We start from the raw sequence: 22327 nt of genomic DNA, 5'->3' as shown, positions 1-22327 counted from the left end.
ATCCTTATCTGAGAGGATCAGAGGGGAGAGCCACACACTGTTGGCTTCCGAGAGAGACATGTCATTTATCAAATACAAATCAGTGTTTGGGGTGTGTTTGTGTTCCTGTACCACTAATGTAACGAGGAAGACTACTCATAAATGTATTGATCTGCTGAGTGTACCCAAGGTGTCTGATATTTCACCTCGGTGTTCCTAACCAACACTACTGTGACTGTGGAAACACCATGAAGTCTAACCACTGCACAGAGACACAGACCATGAAGTGGTACAACACCAGTCTAACCACTGCACAGAGACACAGACCATGAAGTGATATAACACCAGTCTAACCACTGCACAGAGACACAGACCATTAAGTGATACAACACCAGTCTAACCACTGCACAGAGACACAGACCATGAAGTGGTACAACACCAGTCTAACCACTGCACAGAGACACAGACCATGAAGTGATACAACACCAGTCTATCCACTGCACAGAGACACAGACCATGAAGTGATACAACACCAGTCTAACCACTGCACAGAGACACAGACCATGAAGTGGTACAACACCAGTCTAACCACTGCACAGAGACACAGACCACGAAGTGGTACAACACCAGTCTAACCACTGCACAGAGACACAGACCATTAAGTGGTACAACACCAGTCTAACCACTGCACAGAGACACAGACCATGAAGTGATACAACACCAGTCTATCCACTGCACAGAGACACAGACCATGAAGTGATATAACACCAGGCTAACCACTGCACAGAGACACAGACCATGAAGTGATATAACACCAGTCTAACCACTGCACAGAGACACAGACCATGAAGTGATATAACACCAGTCTATCCACTGCACAGAGACACAGACCATGAAGTGATATAACACCAGTCTATCCACTGCACAGAGACACAGACCATTAAGTGGTACAACACCAGTCTAACCACTGCACAGAGACACAGACCATGAAGGGATATAACACCAGTCTAACCACTGCACAGAGACACAGACCATGAAGTGATATAACACCAGTCTAACCACTGCACAGAGACACAGACCATGAAGTGATACAACACCAGTCTAACCACTGCACAGAGACACAGACCATGAAGTGATATAACACCAGTCTAACCACTGCACAGATACACAGACCATGAAGTGATATAACACCAGTCTATCCACTGCACAGAGACACAGACCATGAAGTGATACAACACCAGTCTAACCACTGCACAGAGACACAGACCATGAAGTGATATAACACCAGTCTAACCACTGCACAGAGACACAGACCATGAAGTGATATAACACCAGTCTAACCACTGCACAGAGACACAGACCATGAAGGGATATAACACCAGTCTAACCACTGCACAGAGACACAGACCATGAAGTGATATAACACCAGTCTAACCACTGCACAGAGACACAGACCATGAAGTGGTATAACACCAGTTTAACCACTGCACAGAGACACAGACCATGAAGTGATATAACACCAGTCTAACCACTGCACAGAGACACAGACCATGAAGTGATAAAACACCAGTCTATCCACTGCACAGAGACACAGACCATGAAGTGATACAACACCAGTCTATCCACTGCACAGAGACAGACCATGAAGTGATACAACACCAGTCAAACCACTGCACAGAGACACAGACCATTAAGTGATACAACACCAGTCTAACCACTGCACAGAGACACAGACCATGAAGTGATATAACACCAGTCTAACCACTGCACAGAGACACAGACCATGAAGTGATATAACACCAGTCTAACCACTGCACAGAGACACAGACCATGAAGGGATATAACACCAGTCTAACCACTGCACAGAGACACAGACCATGAAGTGATACAACACCAGGCTAACCACTGCACAGAGACACAGACCATGAAGTGATATAACACCAGTCTAACCACTGCACAGAGACACAGACCATGAAGTGATATAACACCAGTCTAACCACTGCACAGAGACACAGACCATGAAGTGATACAACACCAGTCTAACCACTGCACAGAGACACAGACCATGAAGTGATACAACACCAGTCTAACCACTGCACAGAGACACAGACCATGAAGTGATATAACACCAGGCTAACCACTGCACAGAGACACAGACCATGAAGTGATACAACACCAGTCTAACCACTGCACAGAGACACAGACCATGAAGTGATACAACACCAGTCGAACCACTGCACAGAGACACAGACCATGAAGTGATATAACACCAGTCTAACCACTGCACAGAGACACAGACCATGAAGGGATATAACACCAGTCTAACCACTGCACAGAGACACAGACCATGAAGTGATATAACACCAGTCTAACCACTGCACAGAGACACAGACCATGAAGTGATACAACACCAGTCGAACCACTGCACAGAGACACAGACCTAGCTGGGCCTCCCTATTGGGACCCTAGTGCGTACAGTTGAAGTCAGAAGTTTACATACACTTAGGTTGGAGTCATTAAAAATGTAATAATTTTTCAACCACTCCACACATTTCTTGTTAACTATAGTTTTGGCAAGTCGGTTAGGACATCTACTTTGTGCATGACACAAGTCATTTTTACAACAATTGTTTACAGACAGATTATTTCACTTATATTTCACTGTATCACAATTCCAGTCGGTCAGAAGTTTACATACACTAAGTTGACTGTGCCTTTAAACAGCTTGGAAAATTCCAGAAAATGATGTCATTGCTTTAGAAGCTTCTGATAGGCTAATTGACATAATTTCAGTCAATTGGAGGTGTACCTGTGGATGCATTTCAAGGCCTACCTTCAAACTCAGTGCCTCTTTGCTTGTAGGCCTGGGTAATAAACTGAGTTATGTGGTATGATGTATTGGGGGCATGTAAATTACATGTTCCTCCAAGATGGAATATTAAAGACAGGGAGATATCTAAGTTACATGTTCCTCCAAGATGGAATATTAAAGACAGGGAGATATCCAAGTTACATGTTCCTCCAAGATGGAATATTAAAGACAGGGAGATATCCAAGTTACATGTTCCTCCAAGATGGAATATTAAAGACAGGGAGATATCTAAGTTACATGTTCCTCCAAGATGGAATATTAAAGACAGGGAGATATCTAAGTTACATGTTCCTCCAAGATGGAATATTAAAGACAGGGAGATATCTAAGTTACATGTTCCTCCAAGATGGAATATTAAAGACAGGGAGATATCCAAGTTACATGTTCCTCCAAGATGGAATATTAAAGACAGGGAGATATCCAAGTTACGTGCACACACACGCGCACGGAATGCTACTCGCACGTGCTCACCCACACACACACACACATCTATGGATGCATGCACACACACAGAGCATTGAGGAGTGGCCTGGCTGTGTCCCACTGTGATGACCTCACACACAGAGCATTGAAGAGCGGCTGTGTCCCACTGTGATAACTTCAAACACAGAGCATTGTGGAGCGGCCTGGTTGTCCCACTGTGATGACCTCACACACAAAGCATTGAGGAGCAGCTGTGTCCCACTGTGATGACCTCACACACAGAGCATTGAGGAGCGACTGTGTCCTACTGTGATGACCTCACACACAGAGCATTGAGGCGCGACTGTGTCCCACTGTGATGGCCTCACACACAGAGCATTGAGGAGCGACTGTGTCCCACTGTGATGACCTCACACACAGAGCATTGAGGCGCGACTGTGTCCCACTATGATGACCTCACACACAGAGCATTGAGGAGCGACTGTGTCCTACTGTGATGACCTCACACACAGAGCATTGCGGCGCGACTGTGTCCCACTGTGATGACCTCACACACAGAGCATTGAGGAGCGACTGTGTCCCACTATGATGACCTCACACACAGAGCATTGAGGAGCGACTGTGTCCCACTGTGATGACTTCACACACTCTCACAAGTGAGAAACACAGCAGCAGTCGTTCCACTTCATTTCCTCTCTCCTCTCTACAGACAGACACATACTGAGCCAGACAGACACACAGGGAGACAAATACTGTCTGGTGCACTAACACACTGCATGACACCCTGTAGGGGGATGATTTCAGAGCTATGAGTTCTCTCTCTGTGTGTGTGTGTGTGTGTGTGTGTGTGTGTATGAGTGGGGGGTCTCTCCACATTAAACAGAAGTGGATTGATAAGCTCTACAATATATCCCCTTGCATATCTCATATCCTGCTGCTGAGAGAGATGACCATAAACACACTCCTCAGCACACGGAACCTTGACAGCTTATTGCCGTAAATAATGAGGGAGGGAGGAACGCGAGCAGAAATAAAGGAGGAGAGGAACGATTAGTCAGACGAGCGGAGGGATGATTGTTTGTTTATAGAATGGAAACAAATCGGTAAATGACTGACAAAGTAAACAAACGCAACAATAAAGGGAAATGACAAAACACACAACGACAGAGGAAATGAGATGTGCCGAGAAACAGATCGGCTGTAATTCACTTCTATTTCTTAATATCTCTCCTCACCTCTGTCTCTGCACCAAGACTAGCCCGGAGGAGAGAGAGACAGAAAGAGACAGAAGGACAAAGGGAGAGTATGTGTGTTAGAAGGATAGAGAACTAGTCCATTAGTGTAATGATTGTCCATTAAAAGCTCATCAGATGGTCATGTATAGACCAGACACCCATTTCCCCCAGCTGAGAGAGATTAAGAAAAAGACAGGAGAGAGAAAAAGGGAGGAGAGAGAAAGAGAGGACAAAGAAATAGGGAGAGAGAGAGGATAGAGAGAGGGACACAGATCTATGATGCCCTGAGATGTGCCACTACTACTAATACATTCTAATAGACTATTTAAATGCACAAGCTAGATGTTCTGCCCCAACAGTAACGTATAGCCTGGACAGATTCTGGACGACTGAGGGGGAGAGATAGACAGAGAGGATAGAGAGAGGACAGAGGAGAGAGAGACACAGATCTATGATGCCCTGAGATGTGCCACTACCACTAATACATTCTAATAGAATATTTACATGCACAAGCTAGATGTTCTGCCCCAACAGTAACGTATAGCCTGGACAGATTCTGGACGACTGAGGGGGAGAGATAGACAGAGAGGATAGAGAGAGGACAGATTCTGGACGACTGAGGGGGAGAGATAGACAGAGAGGATAGAGATAGACAGAGAGGATAGAGAGAGGACAGATTCTGGGCGACTGAGGGGGAGAGATAGACAGAGAGGATAGAGAGAGGACAGATTCTGGACGACTGAGGGGGAGAGATAGACAGAGAGGATAGAGATAGACAGAGAGGATAGAGAGAGGACAGATTCTGGACGACTGAGGGGGAGAGATAGACAGAGAGGATAGAGAGAGGACAGATTCTGGACGACTGAGGGGGAGAGATAGACAGAGAGGATAGAGATAGACAGAGAGGATAGAGAGAGGACAGATTCTGGACGACTGAGGGGGAGAGATAGACAGAGAGGATAGAGATAGACAGAGAGGATAGAGAGAGGACAGATTCTGGACGACTGAGGGGGAGAGAAAGACAGAGAGGATAGAGAGAGGACAGATTCTGGACGACTGAGGGGGAGAGATAGACAGAGAGGATAGAGATAGACAGAGAGGATAGAGATAGACAGAGAGGATAGAGAGAGGACAGATTCTGGACGACTGAGGGGGAGAGATAGACAGAGAGGATAGAGATAGACAGAGAGGAAAGAGAGAGGACAGATTCTGGACGACTGAGGGGGAGAGATAGACAGAGAGGATAGAGATAGACAGAGAGGATAGAGAGAGGACAGATTCTGGACGACTGAGGGGGAGAGATAGACAGAGAGGATAGAGATAGACAGAGAGGATAGAGATAGACAGAGAGGATAGAGAGAGGACAGATTCTGGACGACTGAGGGGGAGAGATAGACAGAGAGGATAGAGATAGACAGAGAGGATAGAGAGAGGACAGATTCTGGACGACTGAGGGGGAGAGATTTATGAAAGTGCTGCCGTCTGTTCTACTCCATTTTTAATGTCTCATATGTAACGACAGCAACATCTGTCATCAAAAACACTGCTTTCACCCTGTAGCTGTTGAATATCTGCTGTGGATTCCATTCCTCTTGGTTGGACTGCAAGGCAACCCCAGCACATAGTACGTTTAGCTTTGACCTTTAACCTCTACCCTATGAATGACTAGTCCAACAGAGATAGTCAGTGCACAGCCCACATGGAGAGGTTTAGGTATGTTACCAGGTTTCCTTTGTGGAGATGGTACATTGCTAAAACATGACCTCACATATCCCAAAAGACAAGGACGTACACTGTACTGTCAACACTTCACTTCTAAAATCACCCTAAAGGATATGTTCACAATGTTTTCACATTCCTGCGTGTGTGTGTGTGTGTGTGTGTGTGTGTGCGCACAAATATGTTTGGGTAACCTCATTTGGCATGCCTGGGATCCTCTCACCCGATCTGAAGTCATGGGGTGAAAGGGGTAATGGCTGTGTGTGTGTGTTAAACGTGCTGTGTGTGTATTAAACGTGCTGTGTGTGTGTGTGTGTTAAACGTGCTGTGTGTGTGTGTTAAACGTGCTGTGTGTGTGTGTGTTAAACGTGCTGTGTGTGTGTTAAACGTGCTGTGTGTGTGTGTTGAACGTGCTGTGTGTGTGTGTGTATTAAACGTGCTGTGTGTGTGTGTGTTAAATGTGCTGTGTGTGTGTGTTAAACGTGCTGTGTGTGTGTTAAACGTGTTGTGTGTGTGTGTGTGTTAAACGTGCTGTGTGTGTGTGTTAAACGTGCTGTGTGTGTGTGTGTATTAAACGTGCTGTGTGTGCGTGTGTTAAACGTGCTGTGTGTGCGTGTGTTAAACTTGCTGTGTGTGTGTGTGTGTTAAACGTGCTGTGTGTGTGTGTGTGTGTGTGTGTTAAACGTGCTGTGTGCGTGTGTTAAACGTGCTGTGTGAGTGTGTTAAACGTGCTGTGTGCGTGTGTTAAACGTGCTGTGTGAGTGTGTTAAACGTGCTGTGTGTGTGTGTTAAACGTGCTGTGTGAGTGTGTTAAACGTGCTGTGTGTGTGTGTTAAACGTGCTGTGTGAGTGTGTTAAACGTGCTGTGTGTGTGTGTTAAACGTGCTGTGTGAGTGTGTTAAACGTGCTGTGTGAGTGTGTTAAACGTGCTGTGTGAGTGTGTTAAACGTGCTGTGTGAGTGTGTTAAACGTGCTGTGTGAGTGTGTTAAATGTGCTGTGTGAGTGTGTTAAACGTGCTGTGTGTGTTAAACGTGCTGTGTGTGTGGATGTTAAACGTGCAGTGTGAGTGTGTTAAACGTGCTGTGTGTGTGTGTTAAACGTGCTGTGTGTGTGTGTTAAACGTGCTGTGTGTGTGTGTTAAACGTGCTGTGTGTGTGTGTGTGTTAAACGTGCTGTGTGAGTGGATGTTAAACGTGCTGTGTGTGTGGATGTTAAACGTGCTGTGTGAGTGTGTTAAACGTGCTGTGTGTGTGTGGATGTTAAATATACGTAAAGCAGATTCCGCCAGTGAAGTGTTAAGAGGAGAGAAACATGCCACATTAATGAAGACCCACTGCTGTCCCACAGGGATGTTAGAATATCAGACAGAATGTTAAGAGGTTGGTATGTCACTATAGCAGAGCGTAGACAGCCTGATGATACGGACCCCCCCCCCCCACACACACACACGGGCTATGAGGACAAGAACAGACATTTCCAATTCCTACTATTTTCAGGCTTTTTCAAGAGAACACTGTGAAAGCCTCAACATGAACCCAAGCGGCCAATCATGAAAGATACAGGCTGTCCCAGGCTTTGAATTCAACTCCTCAGAGAAGAGTCAGGTGTGCAAGTGCTTGGCAGGAACAAAGACTGCACCAAAACCTGTAGGTTAGGACCCAGGTTTGTAGGTTAGGACCCAGGTTTGTAGGTTAGGACCCAGGTTTGTAGGTTAGGACCCAGGTTTGTAGGTTAGGACCCAGGTTTGTAGGTTAGGACCCAGGTTTGGTTAAATAACTTTCCCCAAATTATATATATTTGTTTTGAAAGAAAATACTTTTTTTTTGTCCATTAAAATAACATCAAATTGATCTGAAATACAGTGTAGACATTGTTAATGTTGTAAATGACTATTGTAGCTGGAAACGGCAGATTATTTTTATGGAATATCTGTCACGCCCTGGTCGAAATATATTGTGTTCGTCTTTATTTATTAGGTCAGGCCAGGGTGTGACATGGGTTTATTGTGGTGTGTTTTGTCTTGGGGTTTTGTTAGGTATTGGGTGTATGGTTTAGTGGGGGTATCTAGCATAGTCTATGGCTGTCTGGAGTGGTTCTCAATCAGAGGCAGGTGTTTATCGTTGTCTCTGATTGGGAACCATATTTAGGCAGCCATATTCTTTGAGTATTTCGTGGGTGATTGTTCCTGTCTCTGTGATTGTTGTCACCAGATAGGCTGTATAGGTTTTCACGTTCTGTTTGTTGTTTTTGTATTGTTAGTTATTTCATGTCGAGTTCCTTTTCATTAAAGAACATGAATAACCACCACGCTGCATTTTGGTCCGCTTCTCCTTCGACAGACGAGAACCGTTACAATATCTACATTGGCGTACAGAGGTCCATTATCAGCAACCATCACTCCTGTGTTCCAATGCCACGTTGTGTTAGCTAATCCAAGTTTATCATTTTAAAAGGCTATTTGATCATTAGAAAACCCTTGCAATTATGTTAGCACAGCTGAAAACTGTTGTTCTGATTAAAGAAGCAATACAACTGTCCTTCTTTAGACTAGTTAAGTATCTGGAGCATCAGCATTAATGGGTTCAATTACAGGCTCAAAATGGCCAGAAACAAAGAACTTTCTTCTGAAACGTGTCAGTCTATTCTTGTTCTGTGAAATGATGGCTATTCCATGTGAGAAATTGCCAAGGAACTGAAGATCTCGTACAACGCTGTGTACTACTCCCTTCACATAACAGCGCAAACTGTTTCTAACCAGAATAGAAAGAGGAGTGGGAGGCCCCGGTACACAACATAGCAAGAGGACAAGTACATTAGAGTGTCTAGTTTGAGAAACAAGCGCCTCACAAGTCCTCAACTGGCAGCTTCATTAAATAGTACCCACAAAACACCAGTCTCAACGTCAACAGTGAAGAGGTGACTCTGGGATGCTGGCCTTCTAGGCAGAGTTCCTCTGTCCAGTGTCTGTGTTCTTTTGACCATCTTAATCTTTTATTTTTATTGGCCAGTCTGAGATATGGCTTTTTCTTTGCAACTCTGCCTAGAAAGCAGCATCCCATAGTATGTACATACACACACACCCTTTAATGTTATCACTGATCAAACATGATTGGATAAATCCTGGAAGAGAATGAGACAAACATCTTTTTGATGGAATGCTTTGCTGTGATTGGCTGGTACTTACCAAACGCCGTGCTCCGGTTGGCCAGTCCAGAGTAGGCATTGCCGCTGGGCGATGAGGTGGCAGGGGAGGACAGGGGGCTATAGGAAGATGGGTCTCCTTGGTAACTGTGGCCGGAGCCTATCCCAAACGGACTGGACTGGGCCTTAGTGGACTGGATAGAGAGAGAGAGAAGGAAAAAGAGTTGAGTGTGTGTTTTACTAGACTAGCAGAGAGACATGTGTGTTTTACTAGACTAGCAGAGAGACGTGTGTGTTTTACTAGACTAGCAGAGAGACGTGTGTGTTTTACTAGACTAGCAGAGAGACGTGTGTGTTTTACTAGACTAGCAGAGAGACGTGTGTGTTTTACTAGACTAGCAGAGAGACGTGTGTGTTGTACTAGACTAGCAGAGAGACGTGTGTGTTTTACTAGACTAGCAGAGAGACGTGTGTGTTTTACTAGACTAGCAGAGAGACGTGTGTGTTTTACTAGACTAGCAGAGAGACGTGTGTGTTTTACTAGACTAGCAGAGAGACGTGTGTGTTTTACTAGACTAGCAGAGAGACGTGTGTGTTGTACTAGACTAGCAGAGAGACGTGTGTGTTGTACTAGACTAGCAGAGAGACGTGTGTGTTTTACTAGACTAGCAGAGAGACGTGTGTGTTTTACTAGACTAGCAGAGAGACGTGTGTGTTTTACTAGACTAGCAGAGAGACGTGTGTGTTGTACTAGACTAGCAGAGAGACGTGTGTGTTTTACTAGACTAGCAGAGAGACGTGTGTGTTGTACTAGACTAGCAGAGAGACGTGTGTGTTGTACTAGACTAGCAGAGAGACGTGTGTGTTGTACTAGACTAGCAGAGACGTGTGTGTTGTACTAGACTAGCAGAGACGTGTGTGTTGTACAAGACTAGCAGAGAGACGTGTGTGTTTTACTAGACTAGCAGAGAGACGTGTGTGTTTTACTAGACTAGCAGAGAGACGTGTGTGTTGTACTAGACTAGCAGAGAGACGTGTGTGTTGTACTAGACTAGCAGAGACGTGTGTGTGTTACTAGACTAGCAGAGACGTGTGTGTTTTACTAGACTAGCAGAGAGATGTGTGTGTTGTACTAGACTAGCAGAGACGTGTGTGTTGTACTAGACTAGCAGAGACGTGTGTGTGTTACTAGACTAGCAGAGACGTGTGTGTTTTACTAGACTAGCAGAGAGATGTGTGTGTTGTACTAGACTAGCAGAGACGTGTGTGTTTTACTAGACTAGCAGAGAGACGTGTGTGTTTTACTAGACTAGCAGAGACGTGTGTGTTGTACTAGACTAGCAGAGACGTGTGTTTTGTACGAGACTAGCAGAGAGACGTGTGTGTGTTTTACTAGACTAGCAGAGAGACGTGTGTGTTGTACTAGTCTAGCAGAGAGACGTGTGTGTTGTACTAGACTAGCAGAGACGTGTGTGTTTTACTAGACTAGCAGAGAGACGTGTGTGTTTTACTAGACTAGCAGAGACGTGTGTGTTGTACTAGACTAGCAGAGACGTGTGTTTTGTACGAGACTAGCAGAGAGACGTGTGTGTGTTTTACTAGACTAGCAGAGAGACGTGTGTGTTGTACTAGTCTAGCAGAGAGACGTGTGTGTTGTACTAGACTAGCAGAGACGTGTGTGTTTTACTAGACTAGCAGAGAGACGTGTGTGTTTTACTAGACTAGCAGAGAGACGTGTGTGTTGTACTAGACTAGCAGAGAGACGTGTGTGTTGAACTAGACTAGCAGAGACGTGTGTGTTGTACGAGACTAGCAGAGAGACGTGTGTGTTACTAGACTAGCAGAGACGTGTGTGTTTTACTAGACTAGCAGAGAGACGTGTGTGTTGTACTAGTCTAGCAGAGAGACGTGTGTGTTGTACTAGACTAGCAGAGACGTGTGTGTTTTACTAGACTAGCAGAGAGACGTGTGTGTTTTACTAGACTAGCAGAGAGACGTGTGTGTTTTACTAGACTAGCAGAGACGTGTGTGTTGTACTAGACTAGCAGAGAGACGTGTGTGTTTTACTAGACTAGCAGAGAGACGTGTGTGTTTTACTAGACTAGCAGAGAGACGTGTGTGTTTACTAGTCTAGCAGAGAGACGTGTGTGTTGTACTAGACTAGCAGAGACGTGTGTGTTGTACGAGACTAGCAGAGAGACGTGTGTGTGTTACTAGACTAGCAGAGACGTGTGTGTTTTACGAGACTAGCAGAGAGACGTGTGTGTTGTACTAGACTAGCAGAGACGTGTGTGTTTTACTAGACTAGCAGAGAGACGTGTGTGTTTTACTAGACTAGCAGAGAGACGTGTGTGTTTTACTAGACTAGCAGAGAGACGTGTGTGTTTTACTAGTCTAGCAGAGAGACGTGTGTGTTGTACTAGACTAGCAGAGACGTGTGTGTTGTACTAGACTAGCAGAGACGTGTGTGTTGTACTAGACTAGCAGAGAGACGTGTGTGTTTTACTAGACTAGCAGAGAGACGTGTGTGTTTTACTAGACTAGCAGAGAGACGTGTGTGTTGTACTAGACTAGCAGAGAGACGTGTGTGTTGTACTAGCAGAGACGTGTGTGTGTTACTAGACTAGCAGAGACGTGTGTGTTTTACTAGACTAGCAGAGAGATGTGTGTGTTTGTACTAGACTAGCAGAGACGTGTGTGTTTTACTAGACTAGCAGAGAGACGTGTGTGTTTTACTAGACTAGCAGAGACGTGTGTGTTGTACTAGACTAGCAGAGACGTGTGTTTTGTACGAGACTAGCAGAGAGACGTGTGTGTGTTTTACTAGACTAGCAGAGAGACGTGTGTGTTGTACTAGTCTAGCAGAGAGACGTGTGTGTTGTACTAGACTAGCAGAGACGTGTGTGTTTTACTAGACTAGCAGAGAGACGTGTGTGTTTTACTAGACTAGCAGAGACGTGTGTGTTGTACTAGACTAGCAGAGACGTGTGTTTTGTACGAGACTAGCAGAGAGACGTGTGTGTGTTTTACTAGACTAGCAGAGAGACGTGTGTGTTGTACTAGTCTAGCAGAGAGACGTGTGTGTTGTACTAGACTAGCAGAGACGTGTGTGTTTTACTAGACTAGCAGAGAGACGTGTGTGTTTTACTAGACTAGCAGAGAGACGTGTGTGTTGTACTAGACTAGCAGAGAGACGTGTGTGTTGAACTAGACTAGCAGAGACGTGTGTGTTGTACGAGACTAGCAGAGAGACGTGTGTGTTACTAGACTAGCAGAGACGTGTGTGATTTACTAGACTAGCAGAGAGACGTGTGTGTTGTACTAGTCTAGCAGAGAGACGTGTGTGTTGTACTAGACTAGCAGAGACGTGTGTGTTTTACTAGACTAGCAGAGAGACGTGTGTGTTTTACTAGACTAGCAGAGAGACGTGTGTGTTTTACTAGACTAGCAGAGACGTGTGTGTTGTACTAGACTAGCAGAGAGACGTGTGTGTTTTACTAGACTAGCAGAGAGACGTGCGTGTTGTACTAGACTAGCAGAGAGACGTGCGTGTTGTACTAGACTAGCAGAGAGACGTGCGTGTTGTACTAGACTAGCAGAGAGACGTGCGTGTTGTACTAGACTAGCAGAGAGACGTGTGTGTTTTACTAGACTAGCAGAGAGACGTGTGTGTTTTACTAGACTAGCAGAGAGACGTGTGTGTTTTACTAGTCTAGCAGAGAGACGTGTGTGTTGTACTAGACTAGCAGAGACGTGTGTGTTTTACTAGACTAGCAGAGAGACGTGTGTGTTTTACTAGACTAGCAGAGAGACGTGTGTGTTTTACTAGACTAGCAGAGAGACGTGTGTGTTTTACTAGTCTAGCAGAGAGACGTGTGTGTTTTACTAGTCTAGCAGAGAGACGTGTGTGTTGTACTAGACTAGCAGAGACGTGTGTGTTGTACGAGACTAGCAGAGAGACGTGTGTGTGTTAGTTGACTAGCAGAGACGTGTGTGTTTTACTAGACTAGCAGAGAGACGTGTGTGTTTACTAGTCTAGCAGAGAGACGTGTGTGTTGTACTAGACTAGCAGAGACGTGTGTGTTGTACGAGACTAGCAGAGAGACGTGTGTGTCTTACTAGACTAGCAGAGACGTGTGTGTTTTACGAGACTAGCAGAGAGACGTGTGTGTTGTACTAGACTAGCAGAGACGTGTGTGTTTTACTAGACTAGCAGAGAGACGTGTGTGTTTTACTAGACTAGCAGAGAGACGTGTGTGTTTTACTAGACTAGCAGAGAGACGTGTGTGTTTTACTAGTCTAGCAGAGAGACGTGTGTGTTGTACTAGACTAGCAGAGACGTGTGTGTTGTACTAGACTAGCAGAGACGTGTGTGTTGTACAAGACTAGCAGAGAGACGTGTGTGTTTTACTAGACTAGCAGAGAGACGTGTGTGTTTTACTAGACTAGCAGAGAGACGTGTGTGTTGTACTAGACTAGCAGAGAGACGTGTGTGTTGTACTAGACTAGCAGAGACGTGTGTGTGTTACTAGACTAGCAGAGACGTGTGTGTTTTACTAGACTAGCAGAGAGATGTGTGTGTTGTACTAGACTAGCAGAGACGTGTGTGTTTTACTAGACTAGCAGAGAGACGTGTGTGTTTTACTAGACTAGCAGAGACGTGTGTGTTGTACTAGACTAGCAGAGACGTGTGTTTTGTACGAGACTAGCAGAGAGACGTGTGTGTGTTTTACTAGACTAGCAGAGAGACGTGTGTGTTGTACTAGTCTAGCAGAGAGACGTGTGTGTTGTACTAGACTAGCAGAGACGTGTGTGTTTTACTAGACTAGCAGAGAGACGTGTGTGTTTTACTAGACTAGCAGAGACGTGTGTGTTGTACTAGACTAGCAGAGACGTGTGTTTTGTACGAGACTAGCAGAGAGACGTGTGTGTGTTTTACTAGACTAGCAGAGAGACGTGTGTGTTGTACTAGTCTAGCAGAGAGACGTGTGTGTTGTACTAGACTAGCAGAGACGTGTGTGTTTTACTAGACTAGCAGAGAGACGTGTGTGTTTTACTAGACTAGCAGAGAGACGTGTGTGTTGTACTAGACTAGCAGAGAGACGTGTGTGTTGAACTAGACTAGCAGAGACGTGTGTGTTGTACGAGACTAGCAGAGAGACGTGTGTGTTACTAGACTAGCAGAGACGTGTGTGTTTTACTAGACTAGCAGAGAGACGTGTGTGTTGTACTAGTCTAGCAGAGAGACGTGTGTGTTGTACTAGACTAGCAGAGACGTGTGTGTTTTACTAGACTAGCAGAGAGACGTGTGTGTTTTACTAGACTAGCAGAGAGACGTGTGTGTTTTACTAGACTAGCAGAGACGTGTGTGTTGTACTAGACTAGCAGAGAGACGTGTGTGTTTTACTAGACTAGCAGAGAGACGTGTGTGTTTTACTAGACTAGCAGAGAGACGTGTGTGTTTACTAGTCTAGCAGAGAGACGTGTGTGTTGTACTAGACTAGCAGAGACGTGTGTGTTGTACGAGACTAGCAGAGAGACGTGTGTGTGTTACTAGACTAGCAGAGACGTGTGTGTTTTACGAGACTAGCAGAGAGACGTGTGTGTTGTACTAGACTAGCAGAGACGTGTGTGTTTTACTAGACTAGCAGAGAGACGTGTGTGTTTTACTAGACTAGCAGAGAGACGTGTGTGTTTTACTAGACTAGCAGAGAGACGTGTGTGTTTTACTAGTCTAGCAGAGAGACGTGTGTGTTGTACTAGACTAGCAGAGACGTGTGTGTTGTACTAGACTAGCAGAGACGTGTGTGTTGTACAAGACAAGCAGAGAGACGTGTGTGTTTTACTAGACTAGCAGAGAGACGTGTGTGTTTTACTAGACTAGCAGAGAGACGTGTGTGTTTTACTAGACTAGCAGAGAGACGTGTGTGTTGTTCTAGACTAGCAGAGAGACGTGTGTGTTGTACTAGACTAGCAGAGACGTGTGTGTGTTACTAGACTAGCAGAGACGTGTGTGTTTTACTAGACTAGCAGAGAGATGTGTGTGTGTACTAGACTAGCAGAGACGTGTGTGTTTTACTAGACTAGCAGAGAGACGTGTGTGTTTTACTAGACTAGCAGAGACGTGTGTGTTGTACTAGACTAGCAGAGACGTGTGTTTTGTACGAGACTAGCAGAGAGACGTGTGTGTGTTTTACTAGACTAGCAGAGAGACGTGTGTGTTGTACTAGTCTAGCAGAGAGACGTGTGTGTTGTACTAGACTAGCAGAGACGTGTGTGTTTTACTAGACTAGCAGAGAGACATGTGTGTTTTACTAGACTAGCAGAGACGTGTGTGTTGTACTAGACTAGCAGAGACGTGTGTTTTGTACGAGACTAGCAGAGAGACGTGTGTGTGTTTTACTAGACTAGCAGAGAGACGTGTGTGTTGTACTAGTCTAGCAGAGAGACGTGTGTGTTGTACTAGACTAGCAGAGACGTGTGTGTTTTACTAGACTAGCAGAGAGACGTGTGTGTTTTACTAGACTAGCAGAGAGACGTGTGTGTTGTACTAGACTAGCAGAGAGACGTGTGTGTTGAACTAGACTAGCAGAGACGTGTGTGTTGTACGAGACTAGCAGAGAGACGTGTGTGTTACTAGACTAGCAGAGACGTGTGTGTTTTACTAGACTAGCAGAGAGACGTGTGTGTTGTACTAGTCTAGCAGAGAGACGTGTGTGTTGTACTAGACTAGCAGAGACGTGTGTGTTTTACTAGACTAGCAGAGAGACGTGTGTGTTTTACTAGACTAGCAGAGAGACGTGTGTGTTTTACTAGACTAGCAGAGACGTGTGTGTTGTACTAGACTAGCAGAGAGACGTGTGTGTTTTACTAGACTAGCAGAGAGACGTGTGTGTTGTACTAGACTAGCAGAGAGACGTGTGTGTTTTACTAGACTAGCAGAGAGACGTGTGTGTTTTACTAGACTAGCAGAGAGACGTGTGTGTTTTACTAGACTAGCAGAGAGACGTGTGTGTTTTACTAGACTAGCAGAGAGACGTGTGTGTTTTACTAGACTAGCAGAGAGACGTGTGTGTTTTACTAGACTAGCAGAGACGTGTGTTTTTTACGAGACTAGCAGAGAGACGTGTGTGTTTTACTAGACTAGCAGAGAGACGTGTGTGTTTTACTAGACTAGCAGAGAGACGTGTGTGTTGTACTAGACTAGCAGAGACGTGTGTGTGTTACTAGACTAGCAGAGACGTGTGTGTTTTACTAGACTAGCAGAGAGACGTGTGTGTTGTACTAGACTAGCAGAGACGTGTGTGTGTTACTAGACTAGCAGAGACGTGTGTGTTTTACTAGACTAGCAGAGAGACGTGTGTGTTGTACTAGACTAGCAGAGACGTGTGTGTTTTACTAGACTAGCAGAGAGACGTGTGTGTTTTACTAGACTAGCAGAGAGACGTGTGTGTTTTACTAGACTAGCAGAGAGACGTGTGTGTTTTACTAGACTAGCAGAGAGACGTGTGTGTTTTACTAGACTAGCAGAGAGACGTGTGTGTTGTACTAGACTAGCAGAGACGTGTGTTTTGTACGAGACTAGCAGAGAGACGTGTGTGTGTTTTACTAGACTAGCAGAGAGACGTGTGTGTTGTACTAGTCTAGCAGAGAGACGTGTGTTGTACTAGACTAGCAGAGACGTGTGTGTTTTACTAGACTAGCAGAGAGACGTGTGTGTTTTACTAGACTAGCAGAGAGACGTGTGTGTTGTACTAGACTAGCAGAGAGACGTGTGTGTTGTACTAGAAGACTAGCAGAGACGTGTGTGTTGTACGAGACTAGCAGAGAGACGTGTGTGTGTTACTAGACTAGCAGAGACGTGTGTGTTTTACTAGACTAGCAGAGAGACGTGTGTGTTGTACTAGTCTAGCAGAGAGACGTGTGTGTTGTACTAGACTAGCAGAGACGTGTGTGTTTTACTAGACTAGCAGAGAGACGTGTGTGTTTTACTAGACTAGCAGAGAGACGTGTGTGTTTTACTAGACTAGCAGAGACGTGTGTGTTGTACTAGACTAGCAGAGAGACGTGTGTGTTTTACTAGACTAGCAGAGAGACGTGTGTGTTTTACTAGACTAGCAGAGAGACGTGTGTGTTTTACTAGACTAGCAGAGACGTGTGTGTTTTACTAGACTAGCAGAGACGTGTGTGTTTTACTAGACTAGCAGAGAGACGTGTGTGTTTTACTAGACTAGCAGAGAGACGTGTGTGTTTTACTAGACTAGCAGAGAGACGTGTGTGTTTTACTAGACTAGCAGAGAGACGTGTGTGTTTTACTAGACTAGCAGAGAGACGTGTGTGTTGTACTAGACTAGCAGAGAGACGTGTGTGTTTTACTAGACTAGCAGAGAGACGTGTGTGTTTTACTAGACTAGCAGAGAGACGTGTGTGTTTTACTAGACTAGCAGAGAGACGTGTGTGTTTTACTAGTCTAGCAGAGAGACGTGTGTGTTTTACTAGTCTAGCAGAGAGACGTGTGTGTTGTACTAGACTAGCAGAGACGTGTGTGTTGTACGAGACTAGCAGAGAGACGTGTGTGTGTTAGTTGACTAGCAGAGACGTGTGTGTTTTACTAGACTAGCAGAGAGACGTGTGTGTTTACTAGTCTAGCAGAGAGACGTGTGTGTTGTACTAGACTAGCAGAGACGTGTGTGTTGTACGAGACTAGCAGAGAGACGTGTGTGTGTTACTAGACTAGCAGAGACGTGTGTGTTTTACGAGACTAGCAGAGAGACGTGTGTGTTGTACTAGACTAGCAGAGACGTGTGTGTTTTACTAGACTAGCAGAGAGACGTGTGTGTTTTACTAGACTAGCAGAGAGACGTGTGTGTTTTACTAGTCTAGCAGAGAGACGTGTGTGTTGTACTAGACTAGCAGAGACGTGTGTGTTGTACTAGACTAGCAGAGACGTGTGTGTTGTACAAGACTAGCAGAGAGACGTGTGTGTTTTACTAGACTAGCAGAGAGACGTGTGTGTTTTACTAGACTAGCAGAGAGACGTGTGTGTTGTACTAGACTAGCAGAGAGACGTGTGTGTTGTACTAGACTAGCAGAGACGTGTGTGTGTTACTAGACTAGCAGAGACGTGTGTGTTTTACTAGACTAGCAGAGAGATGTGTGTGTTGTACTAGACTAGCAGAGACGTGTGTGTTTTACTAGACTAGCAGAGAGACGTGTGTGTTTTACTAGACTAGCAGAGACGTGTGTGTTGTACTAGACTAGCAGAGACGTGTGTTTTGTACGAGACTAGCAGAGAGACGTGTGTGTGTTTTACTAGACTAGCAGAGAGACGTGTGTGTTGTACTAGTCTAGCAGAGAGACGTGTGTGTTGTACTAGACTAGCAGAGACGTGTGTGTTTTACTAGACTAGCAGAGAGACGTGTGTGTTTTACTAGACTAGCAGAGACGTGTGTGTTGTACTAGACTAGCAGAGACGTGTGTTTTGTACGAGACTAGCAGAGAGACGTGTGTGTGTTTTACTAGACTAGCAGAGAGACGTGTGTGTTGTACTAGTCTAGCAGAGAGACGTGTGTGTTGTACTAGACTAGCAGAGACGTGTGTGTTTTACTAGACTAGCAGAGAGACGTGTGTGTTTTACTAGACTAGCAGAGAGACGTGTGTGTTGTACTAGACTAGCAGAGAGACGTGTGTGTTGAACTAGACTAGCAGAGACGTGTGTGTTGTACGAGACTAGCAGAGAGACGTGTGTGTTACTAGACTAGCAGAGACGTGTGTGTTTTACTAGACTAGCAGAGAGACGTGTGTGTTGTACTAGTCTAGCAGAGAGACGTGTGTGTTGTACTAGACTAGCAGAGACGTGTGTGTTTTACTAGACTAGCAGAGAGACGTGTGTGTTTTACTAGACTAGCAGAGAGACGTGTGTGTTTTACTAGACTAGCAGAGACGTGTGTGTTGTACTAGACTAGCAGAGAGACGTGTGTGTTGTACTAGACTAGCAGAGAGACGTGTGTGTTGTACTAGACTAGCAGAGAGACGTGTGTGTTTTACTAGACTAGCAGAGAGACGTGTGTGTTTTACTAGACTAGCAGAGAGACGTGTGTGTTTTACTAGACTAGCAGAGAGACGTGTGTGTTTTACTAGACTAGCAGAGAGACGTGTGTGTTTTACTAGACTAGCAGAGACGTGTGTTTTTTACGAGACTAGCAGAGAGACGTGTGTGTTTTACTAGACTAGCAGAGAGACGTGTGTGTTTTAATAGACTAGCAGAGAGACGTGTGTGTTGTACTAGACTAGCAGAGACGTGTGTGTGTTACTAGACTAGCAGAGACGTGTGTGTTTTACTAGACTAGCAGAGAGACGTGTGTGTTGTACTACACTAGCAGAGACGTGTGTGTGTTACTAGACTAGCAGAGACGTGTGTGTTTTACTAGACTAGCAGAGAGACGTGTGTGTTGTACTAGACTAGCAGAGACGTGTGTGTTTTACTAGACTAGCAGAGAGACGTGTGTGTTTTACTAGACTAGCAGAGAGACGTGTGTGTTTTACTAGACTAGCAGAGAGACGTGTGTGTTTTACTAGACTAGCAGAGAGACGTGTGTGTTTTACTAGACTAGCAGAGAGACGTGTGTGTTGTACTAGACTAGCAGAGACGTGTGTTTTGTACGAGACTAGCAGAGAGACGTGTGTGTGTTTTACTAGACTAGCAGAGAGACGTGTGTGTTGTACTAGTCTAGCAGAGAGACGTGTGTGTTGTACTAGACTAGCAGAGACGTGTGTGTTTTACTAGACTAGCAGAGAGACGTGTGTGTTTTACTAGACTAGCAGAGAGACGTGTGTGTTGTACTAGACTAGCAGAGAGACGTGTGTGTTGTACTAGAAGACTAGCAGAGACGTGTGTGTTGTACGAGACTAGCAGAGAGACGTGTGTGTGTTACTAGACTAGCAGAGACGTGTGTGTTTTACTAGACTAGCAGAGAGACGTGTGTGTTGTACTAGTCTAGCAGAGAGACGTGTGTGTTGTACTAGACTAGCAGAGACGTGTGTGTTTTACTAGACTAGCAGAGAGACGTGTGTGTTTTACTAGACTAGCAGAGAGACGTGTGTGTTTTACTAGACTAGCAGAGACGTGTGTGTTGTACTAGACTAGCAGAGAGACGTGTGTGTTTTACTAGACTAGCAGAGAGACGTGTGTGTTGTACTAGACTAGCAAAGAGACGTGTGTGTTTTACTAGACTAGCAGAGAGACGTGTGTGTTTTACTAGACTAGCAGAGACGTGTGTGTTTTACTAGACTAGCAGAGAGACGTGTGTGTTTTACTAGACTAGCAGAGAGACGTGTGTGTTTTACTAGACTAGCAGAGAGACGTGTGTGTTGTACTAGACTAGCAGAGAGACGTGTGTGTTTTACTAGACTAGCAGAGAGACGTGTGTGTTTTACTAGACTAGCAGAGAGACGTGTCTGTTGTTCTAGACTAGCAGAGAGACGTGTGTGTTTTACTAGACTAGCAGAGAGACGTGTGTGTTTTACTAGACTAGCAGAGAGACGTGTGTGTTGTACTAGACTAGCAGAGAGACGTGTGTGTTTTACTAGACTAGCAGAGAGACGTGTGTGTTTTACTAGACTAGCAGAGAGACGTGTGTGTTTTCCTAGACCAGCAGAGAGACGTGTGTGTTTTACTAGACTAGCAGAGAGACGTGTGTGTTTTACTAGACTAGCAGAGAGACTTGTGTGTTGTTCTAGACTAGTAGAGAGACGTGTGTGTTTTACTAGACTAGCAGAGAGACGTGTGTGTTTTACTAGACTAGCAGAGAGACGTGTGTGTTGTACTAGACTAGCAGAGAGACGTGTGTGTTTTACTAGACTAGCAGAGAGACGTGTGTGTTTTACTAGACTAGCAGAGAGACGTGTGTGTTTTCCTAGACCAGCAGAGAGACGTGTGTGTTTTACTAGACTAGCAGAGAGACGTGTGTGTTTTACTAGACTAGCAGAGAGACTTGTGTGTTGTTCTAGACTAGTAGAGAGACGTGTGTGTTTTACTAGACTAGCAGAGAGACGTGTGTGTGTGTGTTACTGGTGTAGGTTGAGAAGACAAATGAGCCTGCTAAACACCATATGCTCAACACACTCCCCTTAGCACGCATGTCGTGTGGTCCGATATGCAGATCAGAGAAAACACACACACACACACACACACACACACACACACACACACACACACACACACACACAAACACACACACACACACACACACACACACACACACACATTACCAGGCTCTGCTGATGAGATTCACTGAAGCGAGGAGAAAGAGAGAGGGAATCTGCACAGCGACCACTGAAATGCATTTCATTAGAAATGCTAATGATGCTATTGGTTAGCAGTAGAGGATTCCTGTTGTCAACCAAAGCAGAGAAGCCTACATTCTGTAGTAGCTATGGGAGTCAGTGTGTGATCAGTGTGTCGTCTGCCTGACTAGAAAACACCTACAACACCGAGGCATTAGATCTGGAATGGAACCAAGTCTGGAGTGATTCTACAGATATTTATACAGTTTCAGATTTCTGGATTCTGTCTGACTCTACTCACAACACAAATCATCTCTGCTACATGTTCAGGTCTGTGTGTTTTACCTGGCCTGAGAAGGTAGGGTCTGTTGTTAGTCCTGTGTGTGAGAGACCTGGCCTGAGAAGGTAGGGTCTGTTGTTAGTCCTGTGTGTGAGAGACCTGGCCTGAGAAGGTAGGGTCTGTTGTTAGTCCTGTGTGTGAGAGACCTGGCCTGAGAAGGTAGGGTCTGTTGTTAGTCCTGTGTGTGAGAGACCTGGCCTGAGAAGGTAGGGTCTGTTGTTAGTCCTGTGTGTGAGAGACCTGGCCTGAGAAGGTAGGGTCTGTTGTTAGTCCTGTGTGTGTGTGTATGTGTGTGTGTACCTGGCCAGAGAACGGGGGTCTGTTGCCAGTCC

At 45.1% G+C, this 22327-nt stretch overlaps 1 protein-coding gene across 1 annotated transcript in view; it reads right to left on the bottom strand.

Moving 5' to 3' along the window:
- Positions 1-22327, bottom strand: part of LOC135530545 (aryl hydrocarbon receptor nuclear translocator 2-like) — a 132922-nt gene that overhangs the window by 3411 nt on the left and 107184 nt on the right. Inside the window, 2 exon segments of the mRNA XM_064958846.1 lie at positions 9414-9564; positions 22296-22327. The exon segment at positions 22296-22327 is cut by the window's right edge and continues 107 nt beyond it. Of these exon segments, the coding sequence (XP_064814918.1) occupies positions 9414-9564; positions 22296-22327 (183 nt within the window).

This window comes from Oncorhynchus masou, unplaced genomic scaffold, assembly GCF_036934945.1.
Source record: "Oncorhynchus masou masou isolate Uvic2021 unplaced genomic scaffold, UVic_Omas_1.1 unplaced_scaffold_1376, whole genome shotgun sequence".
NCBI classification, from domain to species: domain Eukaryota; kingdom Metazoa; phylum Chordata; class Actinopteri; order Salmoniformes; family Salmonidae; genus Oncorhynchus; species Oncorhynchus masou.
Note: the sequence above shows the minus strand (reverse complement) of the source record. Positions and strands in the feature narration are given on the sequence as shown.